The sequence below is a fragment of the Xiphias gladius genome, chromosome 16 (genome assembly GCF_016859285.1).
Source record: "Xiphias gladius isolate SHS-SW01 ecotype Sanya breed wild chromosome 16, ASM1685928v1, whole genome shotgun sequence".
Taxonomy (NCBI): Eukaryota; Metazoa; Chordata; class Actinopteri; order Istiophoriformes; family Xiphiidae; genus Xiphias; species Xiphias gladius.
This window is the reverse complement of record NC_053415.1, coordinates 19,790,493-19,818,219: the sequence shown is the minus strand read 5'-3', so window position 1 is coordinate 19,818,219 and position 27,727 is coordinate 19,790,493. Positions and strand designations below refer to the sequence as shown.

General features: G+C 42.6%; 1 protein-coding gene across 3 annotated transcripts in view; it reads left to right on the top strand.

The window, feature by feature from the left end:
* Positions 1-27,727, top strand: part of lmo7a (LIM domain 7a) — a 50,462-nt gene that overhangs the window by 20,799 nt on the left and 1,936 nt on the right. The window contains exons 5-28 of one of the 3 annotated variants that reach the window (XM_040148663.1): positions 2,770-2,800; positions 4,214-4,327; positions 5,327-5,555; positions 6,288-6,537; positions 11,090-11,119; positions 11,895-12,009; positions 12,889-13,028; positions 13,509-14,205; positions 14,730-14,987; positions 15,452-15,566; positions 17,311-17,472; positions 18,354-18,538; positions 18,654-18,717; positions 19,035-19,091; positions 19,400-19,441; positions 20,318-20,343; positions 20,950-21,057; positions 23,446-23,532; positions 24,054-24,430; positions 24,659-24,715; positions 25,696-25,751; positions 25,993-26,151; positions 26,611-26,794; positions 27,072-27,398. In XM_040148663.1, coding sequence (XP_040004597.1) covers positions 2,770-2,800; positions 4,214-4,327; positions 5,327-5,555; positions 6,288-6,537; positions 11,090-11,119; positions 11,895-12,009; positions 12,889-13,028; positions 13,509-14,205; positions 14,730-14,987; positions 15,452-15,566; positions 17,311-17,472; positions 18,354-18,538; positions 18,654-18,717; positions 19,035-19,091; positions 19,400-19,441; positions 20,318-20,343; positions 20,950-21,057; positions 23,446-23,532; positions 24,054-24,430; positions 24,659-24,715; positions 25,696-25,751; positions 25,993-26,151; positions 26,611-26,794; positions 27,072-27,398 — 3,870 coding nt within the window. Of the gene's footprint in view, positions 1-2,769; positions 2,801-4,213; positions 4,328-5,326; positions 5,556-6,287; positions 6,538-11,089; positions 11,120-11,894; positions 12,010-12,888; positions 13,029-13,508; positions 14,206-14,729; positions 14,988-15,451; positions 15,567-17,310; positions 17,473-18,353; positions 18,539-18,653; positions 18,718-19,034; positions 19,092-19,399; positions 19,442-20,317; positions 20,344-20,949; positions 21,058-23,445; positions 23,542-24,053; positions 24,431-24,658; positions 24,716-25,695; positions 25,752-25,992; positions 26,152-26,610; positions 26,795-27,071; positions 27,399-27,727 lie in introns of all 3 variants that reach the window. The other 2 variants (XM_040148664.1, XM_040148665.1) reach the window with 2 other exon arrangements.

Below are 27,727 nucleotides of genomic sequence, written 5' to 3'. Positions count from 1 at the left end.
TCTAGTGAACTCAGATGTATTGAATTTCAAGTTGAATTTAGGTGGAATGTGGTGATCACAATTGTCACAATTGACCAATTTTCAAACAAATTTTCAAAACCCCAATGTGATTATTTTACCTGGTAATACTAGTTAAAAGAAGCTATTCCTAGACTGTACTCTCTGTAAAGAACTTGTGTATTATTGTGCTCAATCATATGAGCACTCAGCTGATTTTAACAGGCTAGAGCTATGTCCTGAGGCTCCTTAAGCCTGATAATAGCCCTTTTTATTTTCCCTTCTCTTCTGCTATTACAACTATCCATAAATTAGCATTATGAGAAGCGGCTTGGTGGTAGTTTGGGTATACAGATCCTTATTTTTTGGACCAGGCTACCACTGCTATAATCTTAGACTTTGTGACTGTGTTCCAAGCCACACCAAAGAGGGCATTTTTTTTCTCCTGCCCGCTTTTATTGGGTCCATAAATTTGCAATATGCCAAATTGGTAAATGTCCATTTCTTTTTTCACCACTGTGGAATTAGAATGTTGGAAGCCCCTGTTGAGAGTTGACGCATACTGGTGGGAAAGTTGATCTGGTTCCCATCCATTTAAATGCTCAGATCATTTACATAAGTCAAAGTACCAGACTAGCAATGTAAAAATACTCCATAACAAGTAAAAGTTGAGGATTCATAATTTTACTTAAGTAAAAGTACAGAGGTATTATCAGTGAAATATATGTAAAGCAGCAAAAAATAATATGTTTTACAATAACAATGTGTGAAACGCAACGTGAGAACAATGTAGCAACGTGAAAGTGGTCGCTTGTAGCGATGAACCTACAAAGAATTATCAGCTGAATCTGCCGCTCCCCTCGGCTGTACGGAGCTTTACTGTTTTGGTAAACTCTCATCACTCTAAGTCCGCTGTTTTTGGTCACAGTCGGCAGCTGTTTTCAGTGGAGGAAAAAAAAAAAAAAAATCCGAAATTCCTCTGTACACCACCTGCTCAGCACCAAACAGCAGACAGACACATTTAGAGACTAGCTGGTGAACATAGTGGAGCGTTAAGTGTTTAGAGACCAAGAACACAGCTAAAAGAGAGTGAATATTGGCTTTATAGTATATTTGTCATTTAGAAAAATGGCCCCTATGAGTCTATTACATTATTAGATTGTTAACACTGATGAATCAGTGCATAAATAGCATGTTACTGTTGTAGCTGGTGGAGGTGGAGCCAATTTTGACTACTTCTAGTTTAGTCATGAGATAAATGTGAGGGGTCCAGAGATGATTAATGGGGTAGGGAAGAAGAAAAAACAAAGTTCTTCTACACGAATGTGAGTTAATTTGGCATCTCTTTTGAGGCCTCAAACAGTTACTTTTATAAATCCATCTGATAAATTTAGAGGCAAAATGTCTTTTAATGTCTGCTAACAACTCATAGAAATGGCGAGGGGCCCAAGTAAGAAGTCACAAACCAAAAAGGTTGGGAATCCCTGTTTTTAACCTTGAACAATTTGTTTTGTTTTATCAACTAATCAGATGTTTTTAATGTAATCTGATCTCAAAATCTCAAAAGTAACCATAGCAGTGAGGTAAATGTAGAGGAGTCAAAAATACAATAGACGGTATCTCTCTAAAGTAGAAAAATAGAGTAGCAGACAATAGAAATACTCACATATGTGCGAGTACCTCAAAACTGTACTTAAGTGCACCAACCTGATTAAATGTACTTTTTTTCAGCACTGACTGCTGTACTGAACAGTTCAATTGCCCCCATCTAACTGTTTTTTATGTGTTCAATTATACCTGCCTGCTTTGTGTCCTCCCCCTAAACAAAGCCACCTATAGGAACCTGAACATGTTTGATTGACAGGCAGTTGTATAAGGTGTAGCCGCCGTACATGCATCGCATTCTCAGCAGGTGCTCTGGTAGCATTTTCTGAGGGGGGGGGCTGCAAGAAATCCTAGTATTCATGGGTTTAGAGGCGTGTGCGGCTACTTCTATTACCACATGATAGCAGGAATGTGTAGTATGCACAGAGCATGTGAGTAAGACCGTATATCTTCCTCTGTCACAGTTATGGTTACTGAATAAACTGTAGCTTTTTATCACTGTTTAGAGGCCTCTCTAAATAGACACTACGGTCACCTTAGGTGACAGGTACTCAGTGTACATAAGGGAAAGGTAATATCAGGCTTGCAGGTTGACACTGTGAGACTTGAGAGAATGAACTTTGAGAATGAGCTGACATTTTCCGAAGAAAGTGATTTTCTGACTGCCAGGTCCACTGTCAAATCACAGAAATATGACTTTGTTGCTCCAACAGTAGAGCCTTGTTTGGTATTCAAATGTTAAATGTGCAGTCCTTAGTTTAATCATTAGTTTGGAGTCAGAAACAAGTGCTCTCTCTGTGCCCCTAAACTTGAACCAAATGTTTTTCCCATTGCTTGATTTTGCGATTAGTGTAAAAAATAAGCACACAAATGTAACAGTTGTTCAGTCCCAACACTTTTCACTTGAATTGTGTTGTTTTTTGTTTTTTTGTTTTCAGTTGTTTTTTTTTCTTTTCTTTTTTTTCAAAAATGTGTGTTTGTTTTCGCCCGCTGCCTTTGTGTTGTTGTGTGGGAGTGAGTGAAGGGCTGGCAGTCGTCTGGATTGTGCTCTCAGTTTCCAGCTCTTTCACTGCCTAACACATAGACCCAACACCCATGCCCTCTGTTCTTTGATTGTCATTTTCTCTCATACGCATACACCTCTGTTTTCTGCTCTTTCTCTCACAGGCATCAAGAGACTGATAGGAGGCTGAAAAATGTGAGTGAAATGTGAAAAAATAGAAGCTTTGTCTTTTTTTTCTGGGAGATGGATTTGTTGACCTGTCATTCAGCAATAATAAAACATAATTTCATAAATAAGCTTCAGTTACAGTCCTCTTCAAGTATCATTGGAGAACCTTAATTTTATAGTTTAATTGTCCTTAAAACATTTTATACCATTGTTATGATAACATTTTATGTAATGTGGATACATTAAGATTAACATTTAGATGTATAACAACAAATATGTGATGTTCATACCTACATTTAGCTTTATTTCTTACACCCACATTATTTTATGAGTATTTTGGGGTATTTATGCCTAAATTACATAGGAAATGGTAGAAAGGGGAAAATAAGGGTTAAGAGATGGGCAGTGACATAAAGCAAAGGTTACCAGCCACATTTACGCTGTGAGTGTTGACACTGCGTCCGCATCTTAAAACCCTAGATCATATGAATGCCTCGTACACCAACACACTGAATCTAGGGGGTGACGTGTTAAAATGAGAACACTTAATTTTCGACACGACGCGAGATGTCAGAAAACAGACACAAAACATGTAGCACGATATGAATTGATTTATCCGTAACATGAATCCCTGACTAAATTTGGCGTAGGACTTCATGAGAGCAAACAGGTGAGCCTCCTCCGCACTGAGTTTCAGTTGGGTGCTCTACCTTTAAAAAGAACTACAATGGGTTTTTTTTTTATCCTCAAAACAAATTCAGGAAAGAAGGGGTTACACGAAAAATTCACTTGATCTCTTGTTTGTTTTGGTGAAATGTTATTTTCAGTTGCACTGACAAAATTGCTGATGTGTTTCAACATGAAGTCTTCATCTGAACTCCTCAGATGCCGCCTTCTGTCTTAATTTATTTATCTTTGAAATATATTTCAAGGTCTTGCCGATAAGTTCTGCGTTCGCTGTGTCTCTCATCACAGCTTCATCAAGGTTTATCTTCCTACATTGTTTTCCGGCATGGGTCCGCTTTGCACCCCAACTGCAACAATAATCATTTTTGAACTTGCATGACATGAAACCAAAGAGCTGACATGTCAGTTTGAACCGTTTCATGTGTAATAGGGGACCAGCATCATTGATGTAGTGATGTTTGTTTGCTTTAGTGCGCTACATTTACCTGTCCAGCCTAATAATGCACAGACAAACAGCAGCAGAGTATTCTGGATGAGCCTGGAAACAAGAGCATGGCACTGGGTGATATGACCCCTGTGTCAGAGTAGGGCACCAGCTATCATAACAATCACCTGCTTTAGCACTGCACAGATCATTCATCACTGAGGGTAAAGGTATCGCTATTATCTGATGTATTCTGTCTGGTAATAATTCATTTTCACTTGCAGGCATGTATGATTTGTGTCATAAACCATTTGATATCCTCTTTCTAGGTACTAATCACCATTTACTGGCTTGGTAGAAGAGCTCATTGTGACCGTTTGTATGATGGGCCTTACCTGAACTTCAAGGCATTTGAGGGATTGTTGGGCACAGCGCTATACAAGGTAAATTTCTCCAAGTGGGTAATTATCCCATTGTGCACTTTGAACTGTCGCACCTATGCCGTCGTGAAACAGAAGCTTAATTTTCTTGTAGAGACCACAAACGGCGTGAGTGAAATCCTCTTTTACAGCCACTGCACAGTACATTTCTGTATCCTCCCTTGCATGGAGGCTATGTGCGGAAGAATGAGTGCAGCAGGCCGAGGGGCTGCAGATTGCTGGCCACTAAAACCAAAGTTACGTTAAGTCATAAATGACCTGATCCCTTGACTCAGCTATTTTAATCGTGTTTACCGCACAGCTCACAGTTCACATAGTTTGAACATGAAAATAGCCGCTTCTTCTTTTGAAGGAAGCACGTTTCCTCCCCCCCTGTTTATGCCAGCGTTGAATTTGGTGCTTTGCTTTCACATAGATTTATAGGTGGTGGTGTGCAAGGCCTCTATAATTCAACTGACTGCAGGGATTTTCAGTAATAGCAGTTGGTTACTGCACGCCTTGCACGTTTAGCCATGATAATCCAACTTCAGTGGCGCAGGGTAAGACTGGGTTTAGTTTGTGGATTTGTATTGTCTGGTAGCATTCAGCGGATTAAAGATCTGAAAATCATTTTTCTTTATAGTGTCTGACAAGTTTTTGCTTGTTTGTAGCTAAGATGGTTAAGGTGTCTCAGAGTATGTGCCTTTGTACAATGAAATTCTATTCATGCAGTAAACACTGTCATCAAAGGTGCGTGGATCGTGGCTGTGTTTGTTTTGACAGAGATGGCAGTGAATAGAAAACAGTGAGGCTATTCCATTTAAATTGCAGTGTGCTTTTTCCCTTATAGACTTTATAGGAGTGTATGTTTACAGTAACTGAGTCTGCAAGAATGAGAACGCCAGGCAGCTCAGACTTCACTCCCTATCTGGGAGATCTCTCATGCACACCAAACACAGTGGAGCTAAATATTGGAATTGGCACCCTATTGTCTGACTGTTTGTGGTTGTTTGTGTATGAAAGGCTCTGCAGGAATCGTCCAGTCAGAAAGGCAGCAACGTCAGAGACAGCGGTTTTGGAGATAGCTGGTACTCAGAGCGAGAGGAGCTCTACCAACTGAGAGGAGGAGGAGGAGGAGGAGGAGGAGGCGGCGGCAGACACAGGAGAGACGACTCCCTGGACAGTTTGGACTCTTTGGGCTCTCGACCTCACAGCATCTCCTCCGACACCACTCTTAAAGGCAGCAGCGAGGGTAGGAGATGTCGTATCTATATACAAACAGACATGAACACACTTTTAGACAGTCTCAGGCAATATTTGAGACCTTCTGTTGCTCTCCCTTCTCTTTTACCCTGCTAAAGCTGAATATATGGGATTTAGGAGGCCAGATTGTCATCAAAGTTTTCAGACTTTCTCAAATTGTATCTCTGCATCAATATTTTTAATCCACTTCATCTGTCTAGAACTTCAAATATTTGAACTGGCCAGATATTATGCATCAGAGCCAGCAAGTTGACTCCCATTTATGAAAATAAATACCTATTGCCATCTAGTGGTATGCTTTTGAAAGGGGATATTTTCAGTGAAAATTCACCCAAGTCCCCCAGGAAGGAGAGGTATATCAATGCTAAAGTCCGTCTCGTCTCATTAAAGAAATGTAGTATGCTTTAAGAGAGTGAAGTGCTGGTCAGTGATCTCAGAACAAGCCCCCCCCCTCTCCCAAGAAAGAGAGAGCAGTGAGACATTCCACAGTCGTCCACACCATCTTGTAAATGAGGAGGCCTCCGTTCCCCCACCCTGCACCCCTCTGTTACTCCTGCAAAGCCACGCCAGAACACATAACACGCTCCCCTCACTCCTTCCTCTGTTCTCACCACGTCTGTCCTTTTTGCTACTTCATCTCCCTTATCAAATCCCCGTCCTCCGTCTCTGCATTTCTCCCATAACCTGTCCCCCTGCTCCCTTGTCCTCTTCCATGCTCCAGGTTGTTGCAGTGACACTGAGGCGGACTCTGTCTTCAGGATGGCTGAGAACAAGGACGCTCTCAGCTACCGCCGGTCGGCAGCCATCACACCCAAGGCCCCGTCCCGGTTTAACCAGTTTCTGCCCACTAAAGACAAACCTACAGGCTACGTGCCCGCTCCGCTGAGGAAGAAACGGGCTGAACGAAATGAGGACAATCGGCGCAGCTGGGCCAACCCCACATACACAGAGGACGAAAGCACCCTCACCAGGTACTGTTACAACACGCACATGACTTTGAGCTGTCTGAAGGTAACGTAACAAAAAGTGTTCAAGAAGTGATGGGTTCATACCCAAATCCGTAGTTTGCGCTTGAAGTTCACATTGTAGCTGTTTTTGACTCTGTCCTCTCCCATTACTGTCGGTGTTTGTGGTGCTGTTGTGTTGTCTGCGAATGGTCGATGGTGTTGTGTTTCATTTTGCTGTGCCGTGGAATGATGACCTCAGTGAAACAAGGCTTTCCTCTGACTGCTCTGGCAACAGTCAAGTATCCCAGAATGCCTTGCCCGAAGCTCATCTACAGTGGACCTACGAGTATGAAAGCGGCAGTGACTCGGACACAGACCGACCGGACCCAGATCTTGTACTGGATGACCTGGCCAGCAGACGCTTCCACAGCCCCTCCCCAGCTCCCCCCACCAACTTCGCCGTGCCCATCAGTCCCCTGGCAGGGGGAAGGGCAGCTGGGGATAGAAGGGGCCTCTGGCCCAAAGTCACTATGACTCCCAATGTTACCGCTCAACAGAATGTGACCTGCCTCAGGTCAGAGAACATGAAGCTACGTGTGACTTTGATTTGCCTGCCTGATGAGAGCAAACTAGAGAGCTTCTCTCAGCCTAATTTTGCATGGTTAATTGTAACCATGAGCAACATCTTCGGTCGTAGTGTGCTGCGTCTAACAATGCTCTGAAGTCTTCAGTTTGTTGGTTTCTGTTTGAATTGTCTTGAATTTTAGCTGCATCGTGTCATTATTTGCTCCTTCTGCATTTTATGAGCTTGGAGGAGTGATTTGTGTTGGCAACATAATCCCTCCAATCAGTTTTTTGCCTCTTTTACAGTTTGGTTTTGAGCTTGCATTGGTTTGCTAATCCTTGCGTCATCTCATTTGAGGTTGTTGTGCTCGAGGAATGTGCTCCTCTTTGCGTGACTGGTATGCTGTACTGCTGCTGAAAAATTCTTTTGACACATGTGGTTGGCTGTCTCTCTTGAGCAGCAGCAGCAACCCCACTGGGGAAACAAAGCCCCCCCAGCACGGCTCCGTGATGGTGGACCACCGCCGAGCCGTGTTCACTGACAGCCTGTTCAGGGAGATTTACGATGACTCTGAGGATGAAGACGATGAGGTGGGCTATGCTGACCCCATCCAAGATGATCTCTACACCCGCAAGATGGGTGTCAAACCACAGCCTGCTGGAAACGTATCTTATGACAAGTTTTTACCCAAGTTCTGGACGCCTGAAGAAGACATTAACATACAGAAGATCAAACTGGGTTCTCAGAGGAGACCCTGGTATAAGAAGATACAAGGCTTCAGGTGTGTGAGGGCATTAAAACACAACACATACATCTACACATGGCCTACATCCTCTCTATAAACATACTATACAGACATACAGACTTCATGTGTTACAGAGTAGTAATTTCATCAATGATTTTCTTTCTACCGCTTAAACCATCTTTTCTTACTTTTCCACCTGACACGTTTGATTCTCCTCTCCTTAAATGCCTGCCAATTTTACCATTTTAGACTGTAAGATTCAGAATTTGGTGTTCTGTGGTTCACTTCGTTTTTCTATCTCTTTCCCTGCTATTGCCTCCTACCTTTCCCCTTTACCCTGTCTCTACCTCTGTCCCCTTTCCTTCGTCCACCCTGCTGTAGCCATAAGAAGTTGGGCTCTTCGTCAGATGACTCAGACTGTGACATCAGTCCTTGGCTCTCCTCTGCCCCCTCTCCCTCTGGCCCTTCTCCCTCTCACTCCCACACACACGAGGCCTCGGCTCACACCACCCTTGTTGTGGGGAAAAGGTCGATACAGCTGCATGATTGTGAAGATGAAGGAATGTTTTAGAGCATTCAAATTTTAGAGGAGAAATATAATTGGCTCCTTTTGGGGCTTAATTTCTGATGAGCTGCTGTCTAACATACTAATGATAAAAATACACAGACAAGCTACTGGAGCTGCCCTAACGCGCTTCATAAAGCAGTTTTCTTGTACTGACTTTAGTAGAAATTAGGCTGTGTCTCAGGAATATCCTATTTTTATTACAGCCTATTCTAGTGTAGACTTATAGCAACCAGCATCACAGTTTTATTTCATAGCAGTGTAATTGTAAAGTCCTCATCTTTTTGAATCAAATACCACCACTATGGCTGCCTGTTGTATCTTTTCCTCCTTTTCTTGCTCTTTGATCCAGTTCACATGCATGCACTCATCACCTCTCTGTCCTTTTCTCTCCTTTTGCCCACCTTGCAGTCCTCATATCCAACCACACACTCCCCCACAGCTCCCCAAGATACAGCCCCCTCTGTTAGAGACTCCCCCTCTGGTGTTTGCCCCAGTGGACCCAGCCTCAGGTCCCAGGCTGGTCAAATGCGAGAGGTGGCCTCTCCTGGGGCGCCATGACCCCCGGGAGCCCCCTGACCCTTTTGATCATGAGAGCATTTTCCCTGACTTGGAGAATGATGACATGTTTGCCAGGCGGACCCTGGCCTTCCAGTCCAACACGGACCTGGCTATGATGAAGACTCAGCTTTCCACTAACCGCCGTCTCTACACATCCGAGCCGCAGCTCAATATTGTCATCCAGCAACACGGCAGTGGGAGCACTGAGGAGAACGCTTTCCCCGACATCGAGCAGGACGATGTGGTGTATCGTAAGGAGAAAACCCAGCAGACTCAGCAACAACGGCCACTCTCAGGAGCCCCTGACAACTATGCCCCTATGCCTATTCCAGAACCATGGGCTCTGCCTCCTGATCTCAAAGCCAGACTCCTCTGTCTCCCATGTCCGCTGACCCACGAAGCAGACACAAATAAAAACAATCAGGTGGAGAAGGAGATGCGTCCTAAAACAGATGACATGCTGGTTCGGAAGCTCGGAGTCTGTTCCGATCAGAGCCCACTTACAGGCTCATCAGCCAATCAGATGACTCCCTCAGTGCCTTCTTCCTGTAGCGAAGGTGACCTGCAGAGGTGGCAGGCTATCAGGGAAGCCAGTAGGTTAAGATATAAGAAGAGGCTTATGGTGGAGAGGCTAGCTGCTCTGAAGTTGTAGAACCAGTTTGATGTAGCAGTGCCTGGTAGCTTCTCTGCTTTGTTGACTTGTTCTTCCATTTTTGTCGTCTTCTTTTTTTTCCACTTCAGTCTTGAAATATTTTCCGTCTGATGCTGAATTGGTCTTGATAGCAGGTTAACCCAGTGTTTTAATGATTGGTTTAAAGGCCCTCAGAGGTAGAGATGGGAGTTTTACCCAACTAAGCTCTTGTTTCTGAAAACTATCTGTGACTTATGTGTTCACTGGGTCAGTCTTGAGTGTTTCAACAGAAACCACAGAGAAGCAAATGTGGTGAAATTCACTACAGTAGTGACTCTGAACCTTTTCTTGTTTTAAATGTTTGTTGTTACCTCAGAATTGAAAGATTAAAGTTTTTTTCCAGTCAGAAAAAAACTGTAATGAAAGGAAATTCATTATGGTTTTCTGTACAATGGCTATATGGTATATTTTACCTTACAAACACATGGAATGTAAATGCAGAGTGGATGTCTGGGTTGCACATTGAACCTATTTTAAAGTGTGATTTATTAGAAAACAGCATAAATTCTCCATTATAAACCAAGTTGTTTGGTTCATGATGAGTATTGTTGAACAGACCCAAATTCTGCATTTTATTTTTGGATTTCTTTTCCTATCAGACTGAGTTTGCCTGTGAATGGAAAACATACTCATGCTTAATAAATAAAAGAAAAGACCTCACGATCTTGTGATGAATTGCACTGGACTGGCAATTTGTTGATCTCACCTAACATCTACAGTAACATGGGTCTGACCAGAGTACAGTGTTGTTTTCCTCAGCGAAGGGAATTTCATACAGATATGTAAAGCTCAAAGTGCAGCAGCATGAGAGTGTGGAAAGCCTGAGTAATATCCAAACATAATGTGCAGAACACTCTGACTGCACCAAGCAGCGCATTTAAATGTAGTCTTGTCTGTCGAGCTGACACGAAAGCCTATAGAAATTCCCCGCAGCTTTGAATGAAGGTGCAACTTGTGGACTCCATAGTAACCTGAACACAAATCTGCGCTGCAGTGTTTGCACATGAAAGCCTTCAGAACACACAAGCATTCACAAAGCAACCATTTAACCTACGTCAAGCCTATCTGGATTTACTTCACATCCATATGTAAAGCCATGTATCCAGTGACATCATGTTGGAGTCTCCTGAAAAGCAGCGTTGTTTAGGGGGAGATACACGTCCACCTACCTCTCCAGTCAAATGTCAGGGAAAGGAAAGGCGATACTGCACTGTAAGCATACTATATACACGCCGTAAACTCTATTCTCTCCAGTGTACTAAGTCAAAACCAGCAGAGTCGTGTTTTGGCTGGGTTTACATACATTTGAAACCCACCACCTGGGGATGAGCAGGTCTGAGAGTCACTAATTGGCCCTCTGCTCTCAACCAGTCCACTCTCAGACTCAGTGTCAAAGGCCAGTCTGCAGAAATGTGATTCTGTTGTCTGTGGTTCTCTCTGGTTTCCTAGACAGCACCAAATGCAAGAGAGTATCGACGGGTGAGTTGATACGGGCTCCCAGGAATGTGGCACGTTTGCATTTGCTCTGGCCTCTTACAGTTGCACCCCGCTGCCTCCTGCTTTTGTGCTGCTGTTCTCACTCTCTGGCTGCTAAATGCTGACACACAACAAAGTGTATTGTATGGCGCGGAGCCAATTTGGGGGGGATCGGGGGGGGTCCGTCATTGCTCCACAAATCCCTATTGACAAAGCAACAAAGCAAAAGATGCATACAATAGCAATACGCTGGGTCATCTACCTAAACTGCAGTGTGTCCCGGTGAGAGTTATGACTGAGCAGGGGTCTAAACACTCTGATAGCGATATGAGACATGTGTAAATCTTTGCAGGTAAGTGAAAACAAAGAGTGCATTTTTCCATAGGCTGTGAGCTTTGAGTGACTTTGCTCTTTTGCATGAAAGGCTGAGATATATCTTACTAACCCAACGAGCTTACGTCACTCCACGGTTTTTTGTGGTTGACCCGTGTGCTGTGTTTGCAGGCTAACACTTGGTTACAGGATAAAGATTTAATCCAACTTATTTCAGCATCAGTGGCAGATAAGTGGACGGGAGGTATAAGCTGGAATGTATTTGGACTATTCGAGAGATGTTTTCTACAGCTTATTTGACACAGTAGTAAGAGACGGTGCATGCATGCTTGGAGTGGAATTTATTTTTTAAATTGTGCCGGGATCTGAAAACTAAACCTCACCTCCACCTCTCACTTGAGATGCTGATGCCCAGGGTCTTTCTCTCTACCCTTTCTCTGCCCAGGAGTAAATCAACAAATGATATCCACGTCGACCCCACCATCATCCGGCAGGCTCGCTACGAAGAGCTGCAGAAGTATCGTGAGCAGATAAAAGAGAGTGAGGATAAGTGGCAGGATGTGAGTATAACTGCTATGTGTACTGCACAGTACCACCCCAGGATATCTGTTTGCTTCACACCAGTCTTGTTATACAAATCAAGACAAGCTGACTCTGGCAGAAAGCTGGCGGAAAAAAATTTTGTTTTCAACACAGATAAGATTGAAGTGAAAGCTGAGCACACGATCTACGCGATCTGTGCGCCTATCGGGGGGATCAGTTGTTGTGATGCAGTAGGTGGCCACAGGGTGAAATTAGAGGTGTTTAGATAGAAACCAGAGACAGAGGCAGACGCTGATTGGTGCGGCATGGCCCTATGGCGTTGGACTGTCCTCATTTCCAAATCACAGTGTTTGCGGTAGGAGACACCACATACTGTAAATACTGGTAATAGAATTGATGTGAAATCATGCTATGATGTAAAATAGACAGGTGATGTAAGAAAGAGACACTAGGATGAAAAGTTGATCAATATAAAATGAAGTCTGGAAAATTGTTTTCGAGGGGCAGAGGTGCCCCGATTTTAAAAACAAATGATCCATTGCAAGTGCTCATTCTTAGGTAGAAAAATTAAGAGTAATATAAAGTTATCCACATGTACGTGACTGGCTGTGTGTGTCTGTCAGCAGTCTGATCAGTGTCATAGCAAAAATAATGGAGTCTTAAAGCAGCATTCAGGTCACACAGTCCCCAGTACACAGGGGAGGTAAGCCGGGAGGAGCCTAAAGCACACAAATAGAACACCTTCAAACGTAGCCCCTTCTCTTTTTTGTGCCCTCTCTCCTTCGCAACTTCACTGTACAGTTAGAAATGCAACACAACCAGTCTGTTTTATCTAAATCTAAGATGAACTGTAGTAATATGATGCATGAGGGGATGTTGGCTTACCTTCGCTGCAGGACCTGAACAAATGGAAGAACCGGCGCAGGAGTGTCAACTCTGATATAGTGAAGAAGAAAGAGGAACGAGAGAAGATAGAGCAGATTACCTACGGCAGTAACAGAAGGTCCAAGACCTTAAAAGAGATGCAAGAAGAGAGGTAAGGGAAAACACACCCGATCAGGTACTTTTGATAGTGCCAGGGTAATGCATTATGGTATTGGGAGATTTAATACTACAGAATTAAATTTTTTATTTTCTGATCCTGTTTTTTACTAAAAAACAACGCACACTGAATTTCTTCCTCTTTTACTCCTTTTTTACCTTCGGAGGGGGATCCTTTGCTAAGGTAATTTATGAGAAGGTGGTTTTGCAGTATTAAACAGAGACTAAAGGATTATTTGTGCAGGAGTGAATGAGGACACTCAATAATTTTGCATTCAGTCAGTGTGAAAGTGTAATTTAATCATGGCCTACAACCATCCTCCCCCTTTTTTTTTTGTCACTGCCCTCCCCATTTCAACTCTTTTACCCCCAACCCTTTGTACTTGTCCCCACCTTCATCTTTAATTTTATCCATCACTGTCCAATTTTTTCCGATTTATCTCATCCCCCTTCTCCTCCCCTGTCTGGTCTGCAGAGAAGATAAAAGAAAAAACAGCATTGGCAGTCGTCTTGGATCTCTCTCTTACCTGGACAACGACGAGGACGTTTTTGAGAGACCGGTCATTCTCCCTCGTACCCGAACCCTTCCCACCAGGAGCTACACTATCGACACTCCTTACTGTTCCTCTGAACCCTCTGAGCCTTCTCTGAAAGAGGACAAGCCCCCCGCTGCTTCCCCAGCTACTGGCAGGGCCGCCTCCCCTCCCACCTCACACGACGTTGACGTTGCGGACAGTCCTACGGGCAGCGACACCACGACCACCATCACTCCCAGCATCATTCCCCTGAGCCGCAGGTCTCTCCACAGCTCCCAGGCTCCTGCAGCTGCACCTTTACAGAGCAGTTTAGTCTCAGAACGCACCAGAACAGCCAAGACAGAGGAGACCCCACCAATCGTCTCCTCTTCCAGTTTCTTACAAAAGGCGACCAGGCCAAGGCGCCAATTGTCGGGATCGCAGACTGAGGCAGAGGCCCCCTCCGCTGGTTTTCTGCACAAACAACAACCACAGCTCAGCTCAATGGAACCCAAGCCTCCAGGGGTGTCTCGGGTTTCCGCCTCTCTCCCCAGGAGCTACCAGAGATCGGATAGCGCACGTCTAACCTCAGTTGTCACACCAAGGCCTTTCGGGACCCAGCCCTCCCGCATCACCTCCCTTCCCAGAGTCTTTACAGTGAGTACTGGATAATTTTACAACTAAACACCAACTCCATGTGCAGCACAAAGGGGAGACAGACATTTAGAGGGTGGGAGGATACTGTGTTTGTTTGGAAGTAAGAAATGTTTTCCTTGTTGTTGGTCAGGTACAGTGTTATTTGTCCTGAGTACATCGGTGTGACCCAACAGCACGATCTGATTACTGTGTGAATAATGGATGAAGATAATGTTTTCATAATGCTAACTCAACTACAGGAGCTGCTATTTTCAGCCTTCTTCACTTTCATTACTGTAATAGTAAATACAAGAGAATACATAATGTTTAATTGTGTCAGGGGAAACAATCTACAGGCTTCTTCAGTAAGTTAGTGACTGATTGAAAGAGAAAAATTAACTGATTTCCCCCCATTTTAAGGTCTTTTACAGGTTAAAAAAAGAGTATTGTGAAATCATCAGCCATACGTTATTCAGTGTTTGTTTTATAGTATCTTAGTCTTAAGGCTCAAGCATTCTCTGTTATTCTGCATTCATCCCGGACAGATGGACGACTCCCACAAGCGTGCCAACGGAGACGTCGATGTTTCGAAGAGGTCATCTGTGCCGAACCGATATCACCACTTCCTGACCTCTGAGGACGAGGCTCACTCCGGCTCGGCCCACAGCAGTGGAGATGAGGAGGAGGAGTGGGAGAAGACCGCAGCGAAGAGCATCACCTCAGCTCAGAGAGCCTCTCCCGTCCCTCCTCTGGTCAAGGGCGAAGCTCCATTCAATCCTTCTGCAGCCGAAGACACCAGCCAGGTACTTAAATGACCTACTTTTGACAAAACAGATCAGCCTTTTCTGTTGGCTATATTGAAGGCATTGAAAAATATTCCATGTCTTTTAAGACTGACAGTGACCCGTCAATACTCTCTCTGACAGTGAATTAATGTATTTTTAATTTTTCTAATGCATGGTTACGACTAATTTTTGGTTCAGCCTCTTTCCTTATGTACAACTTGCTTAAAAAAAATAGAGTGCTGCACTGCTGAAATTAAAGTATATAGCAACAGGTTGGCATTTAATCAACAGGCATAAATGTGTAATACAAAGTTTTTTTGCCAAAGCAGGCCTGCATACACACAGACACACAACCTGACATTCTGATTCTTCTCCAGAGTGGAAGAAAATCAGGACCAAGATTGTGCGATGAAATCTCCTTTTTACGCTTGTAAAATGCCGTTGCTCATCTCTGCTCACCTGTGTTGATGTTTGGTTTGTAGGAGAACTACTGTGAGATGCGGATCAACCTGAACCAGAAGCCCAACAGCAGCCGAGACTTTGGCCTCCAGGCAGCCTGGGACTCAACTGGAGCTCGCGTCACATCCATCCAGCCAGGTAACAACAAAGACATTTAGGGGAAATACCTTCAAACAGAGGGATTTGAATTGTATGGGTAGAGGTTTATTCACCTTCCAAGTATAATGTGTGCAAGTCAGCCAATCTGGCAACCATAAACTCCAACATTCCCAGTGGTTAAACCCAGTGGAAAAAGATCAGACAGCCAATGGTTATATCTAAATCTCACTTAACCCAACTGTTGTGCTCACGGATACAGTATGGTGGTAATATTGGAAACTATTATATTTTACAGCCAGGCTCTTCTGGCTAGTTGTCAGCAGGTTTTGCAGTCCATTTCAGTGGCACTGCCAGACCTATGTAGGGCAGCGTCTATCTGGGTCAGATCTGCTGGGCCTGAGCCTCTCTTTCTACTGAGAATCCCTATCTCCACATTTCACTGCAGTGTATTTTAGTAACATATAAGTAACATCTACAACACGTATCCCACAGCAATACATGGACCCTAAGTTTGTCACACCAGTTTCAGCCTGTGTTGTATTTAAGCCTACCTTTGTTTGCTATTGTTGTTGTATGTAGGTTCATTTTCAGCTCATTTTCCGCTCATTTTCATTTCTTTACTGGTAAGGACAATTCAAATTGAATAACATTTCTGTAAATTATGCCAGTGTTAGCCAGATGGCAAATTTTCAACTGCAGTCCTTTGGCAAGATGTTTTAAAACCAGAGAGAAGAGATAGGATAAGAAACACAAACACAAGACAGTCAGATGCTGAAATGACAGCAAAAGCAACAAAATGCACAGGAAAGTGCTCAAGTCATTCCAACCATATCCATATAAAAAATACACATATGGCAGAATGAGATGTCATTCCTCGCAGAGCCGGGTGATGAAAAAAAAAAAAAAAAAGCATAAAGTATGCAAAGAAAATCAGAGAAAGGATAAAATCAAAGCAACACATTGATGCAACAGTATAATGATCTCATTCACTTTTCAGTACGAGCAGCCAAAGCATTTTAGAGTAACAGAACATAAATGAACAGTCATATCATTATTTTTGCACAAATTAGTCATGCAGATCAATGAGACATAGATGAAATAAAATGCTAATAACCAATAGTATTGATCTTGTGGGGTTTAAATAGAAATAGTTTAAAAGATGGTAAAATGGTAATGTTAGACATTAAACATGTAAGCCATATAGCGCAAAGTAATAATTGTAAAAGTATTAATACCACATTGTTAATAAAATACTTGTAAATATGTAATATATGTTCTGTCTCGTTTCACTTGGCAGAAGTAAAAAGTCAAGATAGTAGATGTTTGAAGAGACAGTCTGTGACTCTCAGTAGCTTTGCTCAGCATTTGTTGTACAAGAATACATTGTAAATATGTGTATACATTTCCATCTTGAAAAATACAAATACGAATAATATTGCTTTTATTAAAAAAAGCAAAGTGTAAGTACAAATGTCATTGTCAGAAATGTTAAAGCAACCGGTCCCTTGCAGTTTTTTTTTCCTTTGCATCAATATTGTTGAATCATTGAATTGTTTCACTTGCTACTGGTAGAGGATCCTGTTTCTTATGTCTTCTTGTACTTAGACCATTTCTTACACATTCAATCTCATTGAAATTAACCTATCACTAAAAAAATCGCTATCTTACGCAAGACTTTTAGCTCATATGAACTGAGTAACTTGTGATAGCCAACCATGTCACTGCACTGGTGGAATTGGGCACCGTTTATGCTGCCAATGACCTTTCCCTCTGTCTCGTGCAGGCAGCCCAGCTGAGATGTGCCAGCTTCAGTCCGGAGACGAGGTGCTGACAGTGAACAGGCACCAGGTGGCAGAAATGAGCTACACGGACTGGAAGTCCTGCATGGAGGAGGCTCTGCAGGAGGGCAGTCTGGTCATGGATATTCGCCGTCATGGCAAGAACAGTGAGTCATCTGAGTGTGTGTGTGTGTGTTTTTGTTTTTGTGTGTGTGAGATTGAATTGAACCACTTTATGGGTTGCATTCCTGGACTGATAGTGCTGCTTATGCCGCTTGCGTTGCTAAACAGTTTTGACACTTGAAATTGGTCCGTAAACTATTGTGAAATCATCCATGAATGATCTCATGACAGCTAAATTGTGAGGGACCTGCAACTTTTTTTTCCCCTCGTCTGATGAGGTGAAGACTGTTATTGTTCTGACCTCTGTGGCTTTTATTTCTACTTTCTTTTCCCTGTGTGTTTTTTTTCTTGACTTGTTTTTCCATATTTCTTCTCTTTTTTCCTTTTATTTCTGGTAGTTTCTTTTTTTTTTTTTTTTTACTGACTCTTCTGTTTCATAAACATTCCTATCTCTATCCATGTGGTGTTTTCCTCGTGGAGAACTAACCCAGCTCAGGTCCACAGTCCTGTGAGTGTGCTGTTTTCACAGTGTTAGTGTAACAGGCTTACTTGTTCCGACCACGTCAGTCTCACCTCACAAAAGTAATAAACCACCGAGAGTAGCTCATCTGAACTAACACGCAGAACTGGTTAAAATAGTTTAGTGAGGTCCGGTGGTTGTGACCCTGTTAGAGGCACTGTGTTGGTTTATGAAAGCTTTAATAAGCTGCATGGCTGGGGAAGGTGGTTTCTCTGTCACCCTTGCTCTCTATAACAACAACATAACAACAACCCTGTTCCCTGCTTTTATTATTCTCAGTGCAAAAAGACAATTCTTGGATTTCACATATACAGAACTCGTGTAATATACACACATGCACAAAAATCAGGTGGTTTTATGTACATACACACATCCTATTTTTGCCATTGCATTGTCTGCGTGCAGACTGGGACAGAGATCAACCTTCCCTGCCATTTAAAAGCCATAAGACCATCAATCTGACCAGTACGGATCATCCGATACTTCCAGGTTCCCCTGACGCAAACACTGCAAACTCCACCCTGGATTTCACTTCACGCATTTCCATGGAAACGCTGCTGTCCAAGGAGGCCCCCACCAACCCAGTCATTGTAAGTGACCCAAAATCGCTCAGGTTGAGTCAGGTTTGATCAGTTTTTATCCCTTTCATTGTTCCCAGTCCATTCCTTCTTTAATGAGTGGACACCCTCCCGTGTCTCCCTGCAGGACGTGGCTTCAAACGGAGTCAACGGAGGTTTCCGTGAGGAGTCAGTGACCATGAGGAACAAAGGTAAAGAGCAGAGCACACAATCAGAAAGGTCAGGAAATTGATCTTGATGAATATTTCTGTACTGAATACAAAAACACACCAGTAGGGAGTGTCAGTCTGTTGATAGTTGTGGGAGAACGATCTTTGCAAACACTTGACTGCTGTGGATAATATTAACCAACATTTATATCTGTAAAACATGACTGAGAAATCTTAAGATACATGTACTATATGTGTAATTCATGTATTAGCAATGTACGGTTGTATCTCCCCTGGTTAGCTTGTTTCTCTCCTCTGCTGTGCCTCACTGAATTCTGTTTTCCATTTTTCTCATGTAGAGTCAGAACCCATATCTTTGAAAAACTTAAAACGGAGGTCAGAGTTTTTTGAAAAAGGTAAAAAAGCGCTGACCGAAGAGGGGCGGGTTACTCTAAACAATTATTATTATGACTTCTGTTTATCTGCTGGCTGGGTTCTCTGTGCTTTTGTGTCTCTGAATTCTTCAATTTTCCACAGGATTTTTGCATGTTTTTTTGTTTGTTTGTTTGTTTGTTTTTTTATCAGCCACAGCCACATGTTTGATGGATAAGGAACCTATTATCAATTGATTATCATGTCCGGATTGAAATAGATTCCTCCATGGCTCTTTTTTCGGTCTGGTGCCAAATCTTAACTCTTGTGCTGTGCCCCTTCCCTCCTTCAGGCGGCTCGGGGTCCAGTGTCAGTGCGCTGGTCTACCTCTGTGGTAAACAGGGTTGAATGTGCAGTGACCTTCTCACCTTCACTTGGTACAGTCTGGGACACTGACATGTTGTTCAAACCAAAACGGTCTGGTGCCATAATTGTCCAACTTCTCGGGAAAGTTCTCCTCAAAAACCTCCTACCAAACCAAATAAGCTTTTTTAGCTTAATTTTAATTTAAGAGTGGACCTAAAATAATAAGAAAAGTAAAAAAAAAAAAAAGAATATTAAAAAATAGTCTTTAAAGCAACATATTCAGCTCCAACGGCTGGACAGAATGTCAGACACAATGCCAGCGTACCAACCACAAATACAAATCTAAAAACCATGTTGTGTTTGTGGTGTTCTTGAGTGGTGTCCAGGCTTGACACATGGTTACACTTTTCACTTCTCTGCGCATGAAGTTAAAAGCATTCCTGTTGCTTTCTTGGTGTGCATGTATTGAAGCATCTGTTAAACTTTCAGACTGGCTACCGGCTGTACTTTTATGCCTCTTATGCATGCTGCTGATGCATGTGATTTTCCTTCGGTTTGTTCAGTCTTGTTGTCCTCACAATCAGTTTATTGATTTTCCTATTCATAACTATTTGGCCGACATCTAATGTAAATGTCAACAAGTGGCAGATCTTGAATTGAGAGAATCAATCAACGAGTCCCAGTGGGTGAAATTTGACCTTCGTAGCTTGAGGCTTGTTGAAAACATCAATTACTGTGGTTTTAGATGTCATTTTCAATGATGAACTGATACTTGACTTAAAAATCAAGTTGAAACTTTAATAAGCCCGTCAACTTTGTGTTGATATCACATATGGCGTCAGTGTCAACTTTTACATTTTGTTTTCATTGCAAGTATTTAACTGGATTTTCTTTCTTTTTCAAGGAGGATCAGAGTCTGCATTGCCTGATGTGAGTAGTATTATCAGTGCACTGACAGCAGTTTTTTTTTTTTTTTTTTTGTTCTAGCCTGACGTCTTTGAAAGCAGACACCACAGTTTTTACAAAGCTCTGATCCATTATTAATCATCTCTCATGGACTGCATTGCTAGCTCCATCAGAGGCAGGTTCACTCTGCTTCATAAGCCCCACTGTGATTGCAGGGAGAACTGATATTTATGAGTCTTGGATGGATAAGTAAAATACTCAAGGGTCTGAGGATAGAGTTTGTTGTATGTTGTATAAATCTTAAAGCTTTCTTAGATAAATTTGTGATTTTGGGCTATATATATAAAATTGGCGTTACTTGACAATACCCCATTATCAGCTGATGGCTGCTGTGATGCAGTTGCCTTCTATTACAAATACAAGAGTAGAGTTTCTCCCAAAATAGACAGATGTATATTTGCAGTTTCAGGCTTTACTTTAAAACCAACACCGGAAGCAGATGGAGGTGAGACAATAGGTATTAAATACAAGGTGTGCCAGCTGACCCCTGTCACAAGAACTAAACAGTTTGTAAGATTGATTGTACAAGCATGTACTTTTACTTTATACGTCTATCTTCTTTGTCTTCAGATACCTGTTCCTTCAATCACTCCCTCCTCCAGCCGCTGGTCTTGGGACCCAGAAGAGGAGCGCAGAAGACAAGAAAAATGGCAGAAGGAACAGGAGCGCCTCCTACAGGTACATAAAACTGTACTCATGGAGCAGTGATGTTATGTTACAATTTGCACTGAATTTCCAGTTTATTAGCTACCTACATCTCAAGCTAATGCTGTCGAGTAAAACAGTCTTGCAATAAATCCTACTTTCATGAAGGTTGTAATGTCCAGTATTTGTTGGAACTGTTTGAAAGAGGTGGTTGATTCTGTAGTTTGTGGTGCTGTTAAATCTGATTCTGTTACATGGAGAGGTTTCTAGATAGCTTATTTTTTTTAATCCAGGCAGTAAATTGCAGTGTTACAGCATCAAGTCATAAATACAGCAATAAAGTGGCCAATCAATGAAATAAGGACACTCAAGGGGGCAGATAAGAAGACTAAATACAATCAAAAGTTATAAGATAGACAATAAGTTAGAATAAAAAGTCTGAGAATATAAACTTTTTAAAATGGTATTTGTATGTTTTTGCACTGTGTATTTTTTATATTGTGTGTATCAGTGTGAGCCACGTCAAAGACAAATTTTCATTGCCATGCATTTGCTAATTGAGTTTTTCTGATTTTGATTCTGATAAAGACTAGGACCATGTTATAATTTGTATAGAATATACAAAGTATTCTAAAATTTCAGTCTGCACTCATAGATATAAACAGGGTTGGACGAAATGCAAGAAAAACCTCTAAGTGTCACACAATACAGTTCAACAGCACCACAAGCTACAACCTCCAAAATGGCCATACAGTTGAATCAACATCTCTCTAAAACGGTTTCAACTTGAATTAGACCTTGAATTGTTACATTAGACTGCAGTACGTCTAGATGTTTTTACCCAATAAACTGGAAAACGGAGTGTGTAGTCCATTAACAAAACTGAAAATACCAAATGAGGCAGCCTCGTAATCCATTTGATCTGAAATACCCCGCTGGAAATCTGTTCTGTGTCCCATTTGACAATGAGACGATGCACAGAGTACGGTGAAACTCCTCACATCCCATAGACTCTTTTCCTAATAGACTCAAAACAGACTTTAGACAGTGCTATGCTGGCCGCTGAAAGTAAAGGATCTGTCGAGTAGCCAACTTAAATGTAGTAGAATCCTGTCTAAACATTTTTTCTGAGGGTCTATTTCTGGATGGAGATCAAAGGTGTCCATGCAGAGCGCTGATGTATCCGGGAAGCCTTGTTACTCCTCCAGTCTTACTCCCTGTTGTATAAACGGCCTGATTTCATGATGTGCCAGGGAGACTTCCTGCCCAGGGCAAGCTTCTCTAGGTTTATCAACTTTCAGGATGGTTAGGTAAGGTATGTAGGTGGGCTTGGAATTATTTGGAAAAAATACAGCTACCAAATCTTTTTATTCTTTATTTTTTTACTTAGTCTTCCCGCTGTACTTTAGTATAGTATGATCATATCATTTACCATCCCTTTAATTAGATCTGTTTTTTGGGGTTTTTTTAATGTTCTTTTGTGTGTGTGTGTGTGTGTGTGTGTGTGTGTGTGAGTGTGAGAAAGTGAGCATGTGTAGCTGAGTCAGTATATTATGTTGTTTTATACAAAACTTAAGCTGTTACCAGACACCCCCATTTTGTTCACAGGAACGAAAATAATGTGCCTAAAATATCAAGGTTACTGTTCTTCAACCATTTTGATTTCAGTCATAACCCTGGCCTCCTTTGAAAGGTAACTCCTCCTAAATTTTATAACCAAAAAGTCAGAATGAGTGTAAGAGATACTGAACCACAGTTACAGAGGCACAAACATTATGCTTGTAGAAGCACTTTTTGCATGGAAAACACTTTGGAGCCATAGCCACAAATCTTAACCAACTCTGTGTCAACAGCGGTTGCAGTGATATGTGGATCCTAAAATGCTTTGCGCAGATAGAATCAGGAGACTTACAGCCTTTAACCGGTGTGTAATTTGTCAAGGTTGCTTGAAGATTGAGTCTGGTACAGACCAGAGCACACCTAAAGCAGCGGGATATTCTTTGAGCCACCCTTTGTAGCAGGGGGCTTTAATTAAAACACACACTAGACTCACGTGTGGCATAGCTGGAAATTCCCAGCAAAAGCTGTGCAGCACTAGTGCTGGTGATTGGGAGCAAGCCCGCCACTCTGTGTGTGTGTGTGTGTGTGTGTGTGTGTGTGTGTGTGTGTGTGTGTGTGTGTGTGTGTGTGTGTGTGTGTGTGTGTGTGTGTGTGTGTGTGTGTGTGTGTGTGTGTGTGTGTGTGTGTGTGTGTGTGTGTGTGTGTGTGTGTACCGACCTTGCCCCATGCCAGTCTGTAATAGAGAATAAATGTGCAGATCTGGTGTGACTAGTGTTCTTCGGCGATCATTTTACAGCTGCCACACGTGCATGTCATCAAACGGGATGACCTCTGACCTCTCGTCCTGTTTTTTTCACCCAGGAGAAATATAAGCGTGACCAGGAGAAATTGCAGGAGGAGTGGCTGAAGGCTCAGCATGAGATTACCAAGAGTGAGGACCAACAAGAGGTAACAAAGGTATTTTAATTTGTGCAAAGTATCGCCTAGTATCTGAAACATCAGCTGGAGAGTATTACAATGTGCCAAAGGTCTGACTCATAGCACTAAATTGTCTAAATGTATCCAAAGAACTTTGATAGTGTTGTTGATCAAAATTGTTATAATTACGCAGCAATTATGTGGCCAGACACTGGTATTTCTGGCTTTCAAAAAACAGCTCCATTTCACATGAAAGACCAGAAGGCGAGAGCAGAACAATGTCCAGTCATGCGGGGATACCCACAAGGGAGACGCAACATGTATGGCTTTCCTTTCTGTAAAGATGGAGGTCTTTTCAGCTCATAGTTTTGCAACAAAAGCTCCCCATTGATTGGAATTTAGAAACACTTGCTGATTAGTCGCAACAGGGGATGACATGAGTTTCTCTATTATTGTTGCAGTTCCTCCCGGAGGTTAATGAGGGTCAGATTAGTTAAAGCCCTCATGTGTTCTAACGCTTCCTCTTTTCTGTTCTATCCTCTGTCTGGCAGCCCGGGAGCCTGGAGGTGAAAAGCCACAGCCTCAGCCCACACTCATCACGCTTTCCAGTCAATCAGCCCACTTCTTCTCTGTGGGGAGAGGAAGAGAGAAAGACGAAGGAGGAACAGGAGCGCCAAAGGCAGGAGGAGGAAAAGAGAAAGAGGGAAGAGGAAGAGCGAGAGCTGCAGCGTCTCCGGGAGGAGAGACAGAGGAAAGAAAGGCAGGAGGTAGAGGAGAGGAAAAGGAGGGAGGACGAAGAGCTGAGATGGCAGAGGAAGAGAGAGGAGGAGAGGGAGGAGGAGGAGAGGAGGCGGCAGGAAGCCGCAGAGCAGCAGCGCCGAGAGCGGGAGAGAGCCTTCCTGCAGCAGCAACAGCAGCAGCAGCATTGGTCAGTAAAGACACTGCTCCTCCTGTACTCTCCGTCATACTTTAACTCACTTGTCTCTTGTCTTCCTCATCTGTCTATCATGCTGATAATAACACAATCAAATGTAAAACATTACCTGCTTTATTGTCTGTGCATTAACATAACTGCAACTAATGGGTCTGCATGTGCTTTTGTCGTCCACCTCTGCGCTGTAACCCATCTCTCGCTACACACTGCTCCTCACCAAAGGGCTGGTGGCTCCCATGGCTTTGCCAATGTCCAGCCTCCACTGTCCTTTACAGACAGGTGAGTGCACGAGAGAGTGTGCTCGTGTTTGTCAGACCGCAGCTGCAGCCGTACTCTAAAGATAATGTTTGTTTCTGCATTGAGCTAAACAGCCATTGGCGCTAATAAAACCTGTTCTTATATCACATACTTTTCAAACAATAAATATGTGCTTCGTACCCAATCTGATGAGTAATAACACGTAACAACAATGCCTTAGAATGATTACAATTCATTACTGTATTTCAGAATAATGACTTGAATCGGTTGCAATGACAACACTTTATTATAGGCTCCCAATTTAGCATTTATAAGCAGTACAATATATAAACAATTAATTAATGGCTTATAACCCACTATAATGTAGTTGTAAGCAGATATAAGTGTTTATTAGTTAATAACTGTAACTCCTCCTGTAGACACCCATATGTGGAGGCTGGTGTATAAACAGATAATGAAGTTTTATAATAATATAAAATGTTATGTTTTGTTATTTTTCAACACTTTTCCTGAACAAAACAAAATTGACACGTCTTTACTGAGTAGTTAATGTGTCGAGGTACTCATGCCGGATGCATTTGAACAGAATATTTCAAGCAGTGTCTGTCTATATGGAAGGTCATGTAATTGGAAGTCCTCCAGCAAGTGGGTCAGGTCTCCAGCTGAGATTGGAAGTTTCTGTGATTGGTGGTATTTGGTATTTGACCTATCAAATCATTTGTTACTGTTCACAAGAAAGGGAAAAAATTCCCCAGAAAATCAAGGCACACTTCTTTGTAAGGAAAAAAAAAGGTAGAAACTCTTTGTTAATTAGGTCACATGATTAAAACCTAGTCTTGCTCATGCTCCTTCCTTGTTCTTTATTGCTTTTTTCTTCAATTTAATAACAGGTGTAAAAAATACTAAAATAAATGTAGAAGTATATATGAATACAAGTTTATAAATGTTTCTAATTTAATAATGATTACTGTTATTACATGTATTTTCCTTTTGTCTGACAGGGGAAAATCCAAATCATCTTCCCAGCTTGACGAATCAGAAAAACCTCAGAAGAAAGGTCTGTTTTCTCGATTTATTCTCCATTAGTTAAATTTTATTATAATACAGCTTTTTATGAAGACAGTGGTGATTGCTTTGTGAATCATACAGTGACATATAAGACAAGGAATATAAGATCATTTTTATTAGCTGAAGTTATGTCAGCAGTGGCCTTGTGTTTCTCCTCCTCTTGGTTGTTTTATAAATGACTCCATGTCCGCATGTCGTTGCACATATATGTGGGTTGTACCATACTGTAGGAGTGTATGTGCAGCTGGGGGGCACGGCTCACTGGCTGCGGGAGGAGCAGCTGAGGAGTGCGCTTGACAAGCAGGCCCAGAGTCAGAGGAATGCGTCAGAGCTGGAGATGGAGAGGAGAAGCATCCTCAATGCCATGAGATACAGAGAGCCAGAGAGAGGTGGGCTCGGCCCCTGAAGCTGCGCCTCTCAGTTTCAATCTGAAAGTCTGTCAATCGGCTCTTGCTTTGATCAGCTGAAGAATCAATTAAGGCATTTCACCAAATCAAAACTCACAGCTAGTTTGATTAACAGCTGACCAGCCAGAAAATTACATGAAGCAAAATCAATTAACTTATTGACTGCTGTATGATTTCTCTCAGGTCAATATATCTAATGAGTTTTTTGCTGCCATGATGTAACTGTACTGAAAGGAATTGTCTAATCATAGGCTGCAGCAGACTCTTTTATAATAAGACTTGGGAAACATAATATCTAGCACATCATCACGATCTCACTCTTTCCATCCCATTTTTTCCAATTTCTATGCCAGTGGCCCGTTCTGATCCATTTTTGACTTCCAGGAGACTTTTCATTTTGCCAATCATAATGTTTCGTTTATCTCTCCTCTCTGGGTGCAGTGACAGCCGGTGGAGTGGATGAGAAGAGGGGTCAGCAGCCCCTGTCACAGGCTGAGGCGGAGCGGCAGCAGATCCTGAATGAGATGAAGAAGAAAAATCCACTACTGACGGACAGCAGCTGGATTCGCCAGGGCTCATCCAACATCGCCGCCAACAAGGAGAGTGACGTGCCCCGAATGCGCAGGTACAGTCTACACTGGTCATGTACGAGAGTAAAAAATCCTATCCCCTGTTGTGTTATGGTGGTGGTTGGCTTTTTAAACCTACTAAAATTCTGTTAACTTGAGATGAAACATTTATTAGTCTGGCTGCCGCTCCTACTTTGCTTTGGTCAAAATGGGCGGCACCATTAGTGAATAAATGTCGCACAAAAACAACTGCCACAGGTAGAGTTTGTAGCCAGACGGTTTAAATGCCTCTACTAACGGCTAACATAGGCATGGTGTGGGCTGGCTTTGCAGAGGCAAGTCTCTTGACAACTTGGATGTTTCCTTCAACTCCTGGCGCTCATCGTGGACACCCAGAAGCAACTCTTATGTCCAAAACTACACTCGGCCTCACTCTGCCCTCCCCGGCAGCACTTCCTTTTACAGTGGCGGCTCCGGGGCCCAGCAGCCCGCTTCCTCCACTTTGCCCTACTCCTACTCCATGGGCTCCCAAAGAGGTGGGGCAGGAACCCCCTCCTCCCCCTGGTTCCGGCAGACACCTTCCCCCTCACCCTCCTCTCCATCACCCACCACCTCTCCAGAGCCCACCGCTGAGGCAGGCGCCCCTCAGCAGCAGAGCAGGTAAAGTCAACAATGCTGCTTCGCTAAACGCTCCCAACAAGCTGCCTCTAACCCGTAACTGGTATACTGGGTTGCAAAAACATAGTCACAGTGTTGGTGTCGTTGTTAAACTATAGCTTTGGACTGGGTGTGATGGCAAAGGGTATCTTGAATCTAACTTTTTTCCTTTTAATTATTTTGAATGTACTACAATATGTATTTGATATTGATTTGTGTGACATGCTCCATACATTCACCCTCCATTCCAGATTCAAGAGGTGATATAAGCATATACAGTCCTATAATATACAGTCTGTTTGTACAGGTTCCCTGTTTAATTTCACCTTAAT